Below are 13,504 nucleotides of genomic sequence, written 5' to 3' on the forward strand. Positions count from 1 at the left end.
GTATGTTTGGCTCAAGAACAACACTTCGCATCACCAAAAGAACACCATCCCCATGGTGAAGCATGGTGGTGGCAGCATCATGCTTTGGGGTTGCTATTCTTCAGCTGTAACTGGGGCTTTAGTCAAGGTGGAGGGAATTATGAGCAGTTCCAAATACCAGTCACATTTGGCCCAAAACCTTCAGGTGTCTGCTAGAAAGCTAAAGATGAAGAGGAATTTCACCTTTCAACATGACAGTGACCCCAGGCATGCATCTATATCAACAAAAGAATGGCTTCACCAGAAGAAAATTAAAATTTTTGAATGGCCCAGCCAGAGCCCAGACCTAAATCCAATAGAAAATCTGTGAGGTGACCTGAAGAGGATTGTGCAGAAGTGATGCTCTCGCAATCTGACAGATTTGGAGCACTTTTGCAAGGAAGAGTGGGCAAATATTGCCAAGTCAAGGTGTGCCATGCTCATAGACTCCTACCCAAGAAGACTGAATGCTGTAATTAAATCAAAAGGTGCTTCAACAAAGTACTAGTTTAAGGGTGTGCATGCTTATGCAACCAGCTTATTGTAAGTTTATTTTTTATATTTTTCCCCCTAACAGATTTGTTTGTTTTTCAATTGAATTGTACAGGTTCTAGGTCACATTGAAGGTGGGAAACGTTTTGAAATGATTTATTGTGGTCGCATTTCTTTATATCACAAAAACCTAGCATTTTAACAGAGGTGTGTACACTTTTTATATCCACTGTAAATGCAGATTTGGGTTTTGGGTTGTTCAGGTAGGACAGCCTATTTGAGGGTTGTTGATGTATCTATGTTTCGTGTATTCATTTTTTGGAAGTAGCATAAATATAGTTGGTTTAAGAGTGAAAAAAGATGAACAACTGAGTGACATGGATACTCTATTAGAAATAAAAATGATGAAGTGGCAAATTAAGTATAATGTCACATCTAGTCCTGGTTTAAATTATTATATTAATATTTAGTATTTTACTTTGTGAACCATAATTTTTAATATATATTTTACTTTTTAGTTTTATATAAGATATTTTATTGGGCAAGGTTGTCACATGACTGAAAGGGGAACATTTACAAAAAAATGTATGCATTATTCTTTTTCTGAAATCTTACTAAAGACAATAAAAAATTTGCATTGATTGTTTATTGGTGTTTGTTCAGTGAACCAAGTAGGAATTATTTTTGGTTTATCTGAGTTGTTCATGATTTCTTATCCTACAGTCTCAGTTACTGAGTGTTTAGTTTAGCAAAATAGAAAATAGGTAAATAAAAATAAAAAAGTAAATACAAATAATAAAAAAATAAATAACTAGCCATTCCAGAGAAAAACATATTTAACAAAACATATGACCACAAACCATTCTAATGTTTTAGAATAATTTTAAATTTGTGCATATCCCGTTTCTCAAAATAAATATATATTTTTTAAAGTGTATGTCATGGTCATACCTTGCTACAGCCATGGAAGTACTTTACTGTAGTAAAGTATACTTTCCTGAATCGTCTTCTATGTTTCTGAATCTCACCACTCATATCTTCTTTGCTGAAAAGTCCTTTAGAGAACAGAATAGTAGTGAACAGCCTGATTGCAAATTGTTCCCGTTTTTCTAAAATACGTCCTTGATATGTTTCTGAAATGCAGGTTTCTTAAAACTAAAGTCAAATTTTTTTTTTAGTAGATACACATTTATGTAATAATATGCTACATTTTAACTCTTGTACACCAAAAATAACCAATTCAGAGGATGTATGAGGGGTCGGAGGCAAAAATTAAAGTGGAAGGGTTCCTGTCTAAGTTGTGTCTGAACAGAGGGACCAGGCAGGGGTGTTCTCATTCCTTCTTGTTTTTTGTATTATATTTAGAGTCATTGGGAAACAAAATAAGGGACTAGGAAATTTAAAGGTTATAGACGGTATGCTAATCAAGAAAAGTTGGCTTTATTTGCAGACAATATTATTTGTACCTTATAAAACCAGAAAAGGACATCTCAGTGTTGTGGAACATTTTGACACTGTTTCAAGTCTTTTTGAGATATAACATTAATGATGATAAAACAAAGGCTATAGCTATAAACAATGTACCCACGTGTGAATTGGTACAGCAATACCCATATTTATGAGGATATGATAAAATGAAGTCTTTAGAAGTGTGGATTAAAAAGGATTCTTTTATGGCAGCTAAGGATATGTGGGAAGAGACTAAACAAAAGATGATTTGAAAACTGAGAAACTGGAAGGTCTTGTTTTTGGATATGGATAGCAAGATACATGCAGTGAAAACGTTTTTAGTCTCTTTAGTTTTATATACAGGTCAGGCATATTTTTATCAACCAGAGGAAAAGTTGTGGACAGTAATTAATAAAGAGTTGAAGGATTTTATTTAGGAGGGGAAAAGGGTAAGGGTCAAGTGAGATAGTTTGATCCTTCCAATAGAACAAGGCAATTTGTGAATTCATACCTCTCAACATCTTAATGCAAGAAATCTGGACAAAGCCCCAAAAATGGGGGGACAAAGGCCCAAAAATAGGGACATATTTTAAATATTGCTCTTAAACTTTGAATGTTGCTAGAGTAACAGGGTTTGTTTTAACATTAATTTTCTGAAGGATTTGAAGTCTGTAACTCAAATGCATGTCATTATTTATTGACTTCAATCTTCAGATCATCCTAGTGATTTTCCAGAGAAACCACAAATTTTATGAGGAACAGACCAAAAATATGAGCCAAACATTTGGACATTCTGTGTAAATCTGGACAGTTGAGAGGTATGTTTGAGATTACTTGATTTGAGGGGATATTTTAAAGCTACACAGTTAAGGTCCATATGTATAACACAAGCAGAAAGCCATAATTCAAAGTGAAAAGGGACAATGGTGAAGCAGGAGGAAAAGTTAAGACATAAGAGAGTAGAATTTTGGGTGCAGATCCTTAAGGAAAATAACAACAGCTATACAAAATATTATATTCATAAAGTAGCAGAAAGTATTCTAAGAAGTAAGCCAACTTGAGAATGGAGAAAGGGCATTTTGCCAATAGGGATGACTGCAGTTAGAGATACAGAGAATAGGCAAGAGGGGGTAGGAATTTACTGGGAAAAATGTCAAATGAACCCAGGTATTGGTAGCAAATAATTAATGAAGAAAAGGTTATAGAATGGAAAGAGGCCAAGAAGACATTTGGACCGCAGGCTAGAGACTGCCTTCCCTATCCGGAATTGATATCAGAGTATAGGCAAAGAGAAAGGGATAACGGAATCCTAAGTGAAAGACCTGCTCTGGACATGTTTTTAGTTGAATATAGAAGAGAAGCTGCTGTTTAAAAATGGATAATTAGTAGGGCATATACAATATTGCACAATAACTACAGTCATCATTCATAGGAGGTTAGAAAAGATTGGGAAGAGAGACTTATGTCTGGTTTACAGGGCTATCTCTGATCAAAATCTAATGGAAATGCTGCACATCCATAAGTCAAATGGGACTAGAGTACCCGTTCCAGGGACTTCAGTCTAGCCTTCGATATAAACAGGTCCTGCTGAAGAGACAGATACATCTCTCAGATGTTGCCACTCCTCTGGAATAGGCTTCCAATCCATATCAAGCAGAGCAACTCCATAATCCTGTTTAAGCGCAACCTGGATTACTGGATGGGAAACCATAACTTTCTGCAGGGGATTGCCCCAGCTTCTCTCCTGGACATGGATAGTCCTTGCTAGAAAAACCTTAGACATAAACAATATCTCTCAATCTAGTATTAGGCTTGTAAAGACCCTCAGACGAATAGCCTAGTAACATCCTATGAACCAATGGATAAGCAATTTTCAAGGAAGCAATGGAAGGACATATGTATGGCTCCCAAACATGCAACAAAAGTCTAGAGGATTTAGAATGTATGCTTGGAGTTATTTGCATAGGTGTTTTTATACCCCAAGCAGACTCCATAAAAAACTTTTCCTTAGGTAGATGCCAAATGCTGGAGGTATGATGGAGAAGAAAGAGGTAACTGGGAACTTACGTTTTGGGAGTGTAATGAGTTGGCAGACTTTAAAAACTCCCTATGGCAGTACTCTGTCAGATATATTGGGTGAGCAAATGGGTGTAATGAAGGATATAATTTTTTTTTAAGCTGGGATACAGGATCTGAATTGCCTAGACATACTAAGTTCTTGTTAAGTTTAATTCTGGTGGCTACCAACATAGCAATTAAAAGAAAATTGAAATAAAAGTCTGAACCAATGGTATTTAAAGTATTACATATTGTAACAGAGATAAAAGAACTGGAAGTGGAATCTTTAGAAAAGGGTAGGAGAAAATTTGCATAGTAAAAAAGATGAAAATTGTGGGAACAATGCATGTAGAATGTTTTGGAGGAGGAGTGCTGTTTTAGGGAAGGCAGAAATTGGTCAATGTATATAATGCGTGATTGATGATAATTATACAAAAGAACATATGTGATACATAATGTTTGCAACTTAGGATATGTTAATATGGTTTGTTTTCTTTTATAAAAAAAAATGCATGTTTACCTATGTTTTAAGGATGATTCAATAAAGATGTTAAACAAATAACCTAGTCAGGGAAAAAAGACTTTATAAGGGAAACATCTACAGGCACTTATTATAATTAATATGAACTGCAGTTAATGGAGAGACTGCACTCATTTTTTTTGGAAGTGTGTTTTTTCTTGAGTTGTTTGGTGTACCAGTCTAATTATTGGAGTAGGTATGTCTCTTCCAGATCTCATGAGCCAGCTGTTATAAAGTATTTGCCACATCTCTAATGACTGCACCTGTAATGCCTTCTACATACTGGTTCATTTCTATCTACCTCTTCCTCTTGTTCTATATTCACCCTTATTTACCATTATTACAGTAGAGAGTCGATTATCCGAAAGTCATTTATCAGAAACATCAATTATCAGAACCAACCTTCCAAAGTTTTCGGATAGGAAAAAATCATAAAGCCTGAATATGTAAACATTATACGTATTTGCTTGAGCATATTTTTTGAGTTTGTAGCCAGCTCACATGTGAAAAATATTCTTTAATGTTCATTGGAATTTCTGAATAGTTGAAATGTGTATTCCTACATGAGAAAAAAAAAACAAGATTTTAGAAGTTTTTTTTATCTGGTTCAATTATTTGTTTGATTACCTGAACAATTTGATTATTCGAACTACCCTAGGTCCCAATTAGTTTGGATAATCGACTCTCTATTGTATTTAGTTTCTTGACAACATCAGTAGCATGAATCTTTGAATCATCCACATTATTTTCCTCTAGACCCTCTCCTGACATAACCGCAGTGACCCTTCCACTTCAGTACTTTGGGAATCAAATTCCACATTATTTTATGATCTGTCCTCGGAAATCTGCACACTGTTCTCCATCTTCACCATATTTTAACCTTACAAATATGGTGAGTTATAGGGCCCCCATGCTAACAGATGTAATATGTAATAAAATATACTTCTGATGCTGTATATGCTTGCATATATCACAGTCATCACATCAGTTTCAATGTGGCACATATCCTAGAATCAACAGAACACAAGTTATTCACAAAAGGAAAAGAAAAGGAAATTTAGCCTATGTAGGCCTCTTCTGTACCACTGTAGTCTTACATTATTAAAGTATTTATTAATTTAGCATATTTCTACTCTACAGAAAAAACTCATTTACATTTGTAGCTATTTATTTTATGCAGAATGTCTTATATGTAACTTCATTTCATTGTTACCTGTAACCCCTCTCATTTAGTCCTTCTTGTAGAATATTTTATTCTCGTCTGATAAACTATATGTATTTATATCATACTTGTAGTGTACAGAATAAGCAACTAGCTGTAAACTCTGTACTTAAAAATTGCAAGGTTTACATATTTTTTTTTAGTTTTTGAATGCATAATTGACGGTCAGTAAATTGTGTTGAACATTTATGAGATATACAATAACATTGCAGTAGGATTTAGTATAAAAATCATAAAAATGACTTTTGTAATTTGAGTTACTTTATAAATGACTGCATAGTTCAACCGTAAATACTCTGTGCTACTACTTTCTGTCATTGGGAGGACCAATGCACATGCCCATACTCTCCTCGCTTGACTTCCTGTTAATACCCATACTTTCCTCACCTGACTTCCTGTTGACTTGCATTTGTGGGATGATTATCTGACATGAGTTGCAATCGCTGGTGTTTCGGATGGGGTGGCTGAGGATACATATCACCCTGATGATTTTTCCTTTTTTCTTCATCCACTTGGGTACATAGCTGGGGTCACAAATTAGCTGCTTGCAACGAATAACCTAGGAACACAAAAAAAGAGACAAGTATGAAAAAATGTCTGTTCCACACTGAAGAAGCTATGACTTTGCTTACAGGGATAATGTTCTCTTTTTTAAAGTAAAATAAGAAGAGTGAAATGTTTCTAAATTTCTTCAGTTGCTAACTTATTTACTTGCTAACCAGGCAAGTGCAACAACAGGTACACCTATCTCTTTTCTGGTTCATCCTGAGTGCACTTTGATATGTTCAGATTCCCATGATAGAGTTAAACAAACACTAGGATGAAACTTATTTTCATCTTATACGCTTAACTCTCTGAATTAACTGCCCTGTCACTTTCCTTCTTGCCCAAATGATTTTACTTTTCACATGCCTTCTTGGAACGCAAGAGTTTTATCCATTTTTAAAAGCAGATTGTAATTCACAAGAGAGTAACTAAAACTGGAGGAAGTGAAAAAAATTTGGATGACTGGAAAATGTATGCCCAGTGTAAAAGTATACAATGGTGTGCGCACGCTTGAGTCTGTGCATGTGTGTGATATATCACAATCTATAGCTGTATGTAAACATATATTATATATACATCTATCTATATATCTACCTGTCTGTCTATATGCATATATTTGCTTCTCATTCATAGTCACCATTCTCTTACATTGACACGCATTTCACTGAAGCAGGAACATCAAATGCACTAACCATTGAAAAAATCTAAACTAAACTGATTGCAAGGAAAACACACAACTTCCTTTTGTGATCAGTCACGGTAAAACACTAATTACAGATATCTTCAACAGAAGTAACACAGTAATAAATATAAAAGCACCCATACATTTTAACCCTGTATCTTATTGTCTTGGCAGTCCCTGCCTTTCTCATCATCATGAAGTAGACATTGTTGCTAATTCATATTTTCTATTAGCCAAACATTTATGTCACAAAAATTGCTTGTTTAGACAGACAGCTTACAAATGATAACTTCTTGTTTTCTTTTTCTGTATTTAACTAACCTCCCCTACACATCTCGTTTATAGATTTATTGTCTCATTAAATGTCAGAGCAGTCTTTCTGACTGTTATCTTCTCTGCTAAATGGACACTAATTCTAATGTAATGTGCCAACTTTGATTTTTATAGTGTGTCATGACCTTGTTCTACAGTTTCAGTCTCTCTCTCTCTCTCTCTCTCTCTCTCTCTCTCTCTCTTTCTCTGTCTCATTCGCACACAAACATTGTCTGTCTTTGTAGTCTGAGTTGCATTTTTCTACACTAGCATTTTTCAGGATTTCTTTTTAGACACTTGAAAATAAATTATGTGCTTCCCTTTCTAGACACAAGTGAATAAGCACTGTATTTAACATCAGTAATTTAATAACTTCTGATGAAGAGCTCATGCCAGCTTGAAAGGTCAAGTAATTGCAAAACCTGTGCTGATCCAATAACATCAAGTCTGTGTTCCATTGTCTTTGTGTTTTCTGTTAGTGGACCAACATGGTATTTCTTTAATATTTTCTTTGATATGTCTGATGAGATATATGCCAAAGGGTGCATTGTATTCAAAAATGGGTCTTAACAAGGGCAGAGTACAGGGAAACAGTAACTTCCTTTGTTTTGGAAGAGATGGCTTTGTTGACTAATTGTGATAATATAGAAAAACCTTCTCACTAAGCTTGCTACATGCTGATCAAAGGACTGGGAGCAATCTACACAGGTTCCCAGGTCTCTTATGACAGACTCATTGGAGAGTGGGACATCATTTATACAATAGGTGGTAGCAATTTATTTTCAAAAGGAGGTGATACTGCATTTATTAGCATTTAGTTTGAGGCCTTTCAAAGTACCACATACCTCTCAACCATACAAAATCGCTCGGTAAATACCACTTTTGAGGGCAAAATATCAGGGTGCCACAAATTCCCAAGTGGCCCCTTTAATTTCCAAATTTCCCAGTTTTTTTCGACTACTGATGTCATCTCATCCAGGGCATGTGCGATGATGTCAGCTTCACATACTTCAGGCATTTTTCTTTCCCAGCTCCTCCAGATAAGGCAAAAAAATGTGTGCATATGTGCTAGTATGTGAGAGAAATGGCAGCTTTTTACTTTACTTTAGAGAAATGGCAGCTGCAGGCATCAGTGTCTGAACTGTGCAAGACAAATGGCAGCTTTTTACTTACTTTAGAGGCAGCTTTTTACTTTAGAGAAACGGCAGCTGCAGGCATCAATGTCTGAATTGTGCAAGACAAACGGCAGCTTTTTACTTACTTTAGAAAAATGGCAGGTTTGACTTTGTGGTTGCTGGCATCAGTGTCTGAATTGTGTGAGAGAACAGCTTTTTACTTTACTTTAGAGAAACGGCAGCTTTGACTTTACGGCAGCCTGCAGGTATCAGTGTAACTGGTGTGTGTGTTTTTTATTTTACTTGAGAGAAACAGCAGCAGCTTTGAGCTTACAGCAGGTATGTGTATTTACTTTTACTTCAGAGAAATGGCAGCAGCTTTGAGCTTACAGCAGGTATGTGTATTTACTTTTACTTCAGAGAAATGGCAACAGCTTTGAGCTTACAGCAGGTATGTGTAATTTACTTTTACTTCAGAGAAATGGCAGCAGCTTTGAGCTTACAGCAGGTATGTGTATTTACTTTTACTTCAGAGAAATGGCAACAGCTTTGAGCTTACAGCAGGTATGTGTAATTTACTTTTACTTCAGAGAAATGGCAGCAGCTTTGAGCTTACAGTGTGTGTGTGTGTGTGTGTGTGTGTGTGTGTGTGTGTGTGTGTGTGTGTGTGTGTGTGTGTGTGTGTGTGTGTGTATGTGTGAGTGTGTGTGTCTGTGTGTGTGTGTGTGTTCAGAGAAACGGGAGCAGCTTTGTACTTTTACTTGAGAGAAACAGCAGCAGCTTTGTACTGTGTGTGTGTGTGTGTGTGTGTGTGTGTGTGTGTGTGTGTGTGTGTGTGTGTGTGTGTGTGTGTGTGTGTGTGTGTGTGTGTACACATTCATTATAATCCTGTGTTTTCATATGCTAACTGGCTGTTCACAGAATGGTAGCCCTTCTTGGTCACAAACCTTTGTGACTGTGAACCATGTGGGGCCTTTATTGCTATCTACATGCAATCAGGGAGGTAGGTGGCATCATGGGTAGACAGATGGTGTTAGCTCTCACTTATGGTGTGCACTGTGCACTGTGGGCTTTACAATTATTATAGTAAACTATACAACACACATATATTTATATATAAATATATATATATATGTGTGTGTGTGTGTGTGTGTGTGTGTGTGTGTGTGTGTGTGTGTGTGTGTGTGTGTGTGTATAAAACATTCATTTTTTAAAACTTAAGTGACAGCTCATTGTACTTTAATTCTGAGATTTTTACATTTTTTTTATAAATTGCTCCAATAGAAATGAAATATATTCACAAATCAGTACACAAATGGCAAATATCAGTTTCATGCTGCATCTGAAATGTCTGTTTGTAATTCTGAGCAACACAAATGTCAAACAGTTTAGAAAAATAAGCCTAGTAAAAATTAATAACATTCATAGGTAGTAAGCTCAAATTTACATCTGTTCATTTATAGTACTATACTGTCTTTTTAGTGGCTCTGTGACTTTCTGTCAGAGGTGTTCAACGATCTGATATACCAGCTTTCACTGTTCCTCATTGTGAGTCAGCACTTGACAGAAGTCAGTTGCTAATTTGACTGCTCATTCGGCACAGTCGCTAACAACTCGCAAAGCTGTAACTGTTTCACAAAGATAAATTCAGGCATGTCACTCCATGCTGCAGGACCAGCTGTTAGGAAAGATGGGTTTATGTTGACAGCAGTGAACAGATTCATTAATCGCTCTGTTGCGAAGTAAGATAAGGTCATGCCCTGGAAACTAGCAACAGCTTTTGCATCGACTCTTCTTAGATCTTTCTTACTGGGTGGCTTTTTCAAGGCTTCAATAATGTGCTGTTTCTCTTCATTGCACACTCGATCTGAGAACGAGGACAGTGCTATGAGATCTTTGCTCAAATACCAAAGGTGTCCCTTGAGCTTTTGCAAAGCAACTTGAGCCATCTGGTTGTCTATGGCTGTAAACGACTCCAGTGTCTGCAACAGGCAAAGATCATTGTGTGGAGCATTGCAAATGTCAGTAGCTGAAAACCATGTCTTAATGTACACTGTCACTGTGAAGAGGCAGATTCGGCGAAAAGCCTGAATTTCATGTGCAGTTAATCTAAACTGCTCCTGGAAGGAATAGATTTTAAGGGAGTATATGCCTTTTGCCATCCACCTGGCATGATGGTATGCACCAGGTGGACTGAAAGCAAATGCTGCACCTTGTGGTTTGCCATTGAGGACGAGCAGTGACAGTTTGAGAAATTCAAGGTAGGCATCACGAGGCTGTGTTTCACACATCAGCTTGTCTCGCAGTACGGCAACAACCTCACTTCGCTTCTCAGCTAGCCAGTGTTTTTCACATTCTAACAGGCATCCATTACCTCCAGTTTCCTTAAGCAGTGGTGCATATGCATTCAAGTAATGAAGTTTCCAGTATTCTTTAAATCTTCTAAAAACTGTTATTTGTGGTCCTGAAGATGGGAAGAACATGTCAAACACTGCCATAGAAATAATTTCTAAAATGTGATGTCTGCATGGTAAAAACAAGAGTTGTTTCTCAAGTGCTCACTGAATCAATGTGATGGCACCTTGTGCACACCAGTATTGGCACTGGTAGTATCAAAGCACAAACCGGCTAACCATTCTGGAACACTTGGCCAACTATGCAATGTCTGTACCACTGCTTGCCCCATCAGCTCACCAGTGCTCTAGCAGTTTTTCAGTATTTCAACCTATAACAACAACTGGCATGTAATCAGCAAATTCTCCATCACCTTGAGGTAACAACTTCCCATCAAAAGGGGTGTTGATGGTTGAAACTGCTTCTTTACTTTCTCAGCAATGGATTGTCATGCAGCATGCCTTACTCTGTGTATTGAACTTGTGGACATGACCAGATTATTTACATCAACGCCTGCCAATTGCAGCGTTGGTGCAACAATATGCATCACTTGACGAGAAGTTATTCTTGTGCGGTCCAAGCTGCCAACAAAAAGAGAATCATCCACCAGTCGTCGTTTTTTGGATACCGATCAATTAACATTAACACTGCCAGCCACATGTGCAGAAACTATATGAATTGATAAATCATCAGAAAGTAATTAAATACAGTGTTTCACTCTGCACAGTGTAAAAAGGAAACAGCATAGAATTTTGAACAATGAAAATAGAATTAAATAATGCACAAGGATTTAAATAAGTACTCTGACTGGAGATAGATAAATACAACACTGGAATGCAATTAGCGGTACTTAAAACAGTGTGATTTTTTTAAATGCTATAAGCTGTCACTTAATGAAGTCAGACAATTCTAATTTTATGCATACATACACAACACAACTTCACATTTTAGAAACCTATGCAAAATGATTAGAGAAAAACATTTTTTTTAAATACCCTAATATATATATATATATATATATATATATATATATATATATATATATATATGTGTGTGTGTGTGTGTGTGTGTATAAAACATTCATTTTCTAAAACTGGCAGCTACAATCATTTAATTTAATGATTTTGTGGATGATGTTAACATCTGTTTTCAGTAGCAAACTTTGATACTGCTAAGATACTAGATGCTATTCATTTATTTTCTGCAGATGTGATTTAGGTTAAATCTGAATAAATATGTGCTCTTTCCCACTCTGACAATAAATACTCTTAAATTAATTTGTTGAAATATGTCATTAAAACTGAAAACTTGGAGAGTGCTCCCCAAACCCTTATGGTTATGATTCTTTCTGTGTACTAAATTGTTGAAAGGCAATTAAGCAAGATGTATATAAAATGATCAGAAATTACATTTTCACTCGTTTCCAAAGTATTAATTGTCAAAAATGAATATTTCTTATGTTTTGTTTTCCAAAAGAATTCTACAGATTAAATTATCAATAAAAAAAACATTTGAGTTTACATGTGCAGAAATCAATAAATTAATCTGTTTTGCTAAGTCTATTCATTCAGATGTGAAAAGATAATCTTCACATAATGAGCTGGGAGGTTTATGCTGCCAACTTTTCTGTTTATTAACTACAATTGAGATCATCCAGGTTTTGGTGAACAGAAGAACTTTTAAATTAAATTTAAGCTAGTTTCCTACCTGCATAACCATCAGGTCAGGGATTATTAACTCTGTCAGGTTTAACTGTACCATATTACCATTCTTAGCCCTTAAACCTTATATCAATTGAATACCCATAAATGTTTTATTGTTCTTAATCAGCTCTTTGCAAGAGCTGATTAAGAGATATATAATTAGAAGAAATTCTACTTCTTTATCAACTAACTTGAATATAAGCTAGGGGCCTATGGTTATAGATGCAAGTATTTCTTGTTCTTACTGACTGACTGGCATATAACTTTCTATGGAGTATGCATGCAAAAGAATGATATAATACTGTTAATTTACCAAGATAGTGTATAACCACAGTTAATATTACATGGATTACTGTCAAATGTAAGCATTTATTCTGGTTAGAAGATAGATCTAAGTGTGTACACTTTCAGTTATGAAAGTAAACTCGTCTTTCCACAAAATCTTTTTCAGACTCGTGCTTTCATTACTAAGATCATTTTAGTTTACAAGTACACAGACCAAGTGGATGTGACAAATATGTTAATTATTTTGAAAATGATGTATGGAAAAAGTAATTTTACTAAACTGCTTTATATGTAGTTAGTGACGATTAATAATGCATATTACACTCGCAGAAGAATGGTTGAATGTCTTCCAGGTTCTTTAACTGTTTGCTGGGATGTGGCTTAAATGATTCTGACTTGTTGCATGCATTATGGACGTGTTCTTGCACTCCAAAAGTTAGGAGCACTGTTAATAATGGGTTCAAAATCTTTATAGTTGATCTAACGGGTTTTAACATGGCGACTGGCCATTTTGTCACAGGTGTAATCAATGTATTGAGAAGGAAACAACAGGGTTGTTAATTGTAACTTTTGCTTTTATAAGATATTATATTCCATTCCATTGGCTCACCTCTGCAAAAGTCAGCTTCAGTATGTTTTTAATTGTAAGTATAAAATATTTAAGGGCTTGCTAGTTAAATAATAAATATAAGAATCACTTTATTAATT

General features: G+C 35.7%; 1 protein-coding gene across 1 annotated transcript in view; it reads right to left on the minus strand.

Annotated features, from left to right (window-relative positions):
* LOC122807582 (rab GDP dissociation inhibitor beta-like) overlaps positions 1–13,504 on the minus strand; it is a 461,207-nt gene that overhangs the window by 97,372 nt on the left and 350,331 nt on the right. Inside the window, exon 8 of the mRNA XM_044078496.1 lies at positions 6,147–6,318. Within this exon, the coding sequence (XP_043934431.1) occupies positions 6,147–6,318 (172 nt within the window). The remainder of the gene's footprint in view (positions 1–6,146; positions 6,319–13,504) is intronic.

The sequence above is a fragment of the Protopterus annectens genome, chromosome 7.part1, assembly GCF_019279795.1.
Source record: "Protopterus annectens isolate FY-2018-M chromosome 7.part1, PAN1.0, whole genome shotgun sequence".
NCBI lineage: Eukaryota > Metazoa > Chordata > Ceratodontiformes > Protopteridae > Protopterus > Protopterus annectens.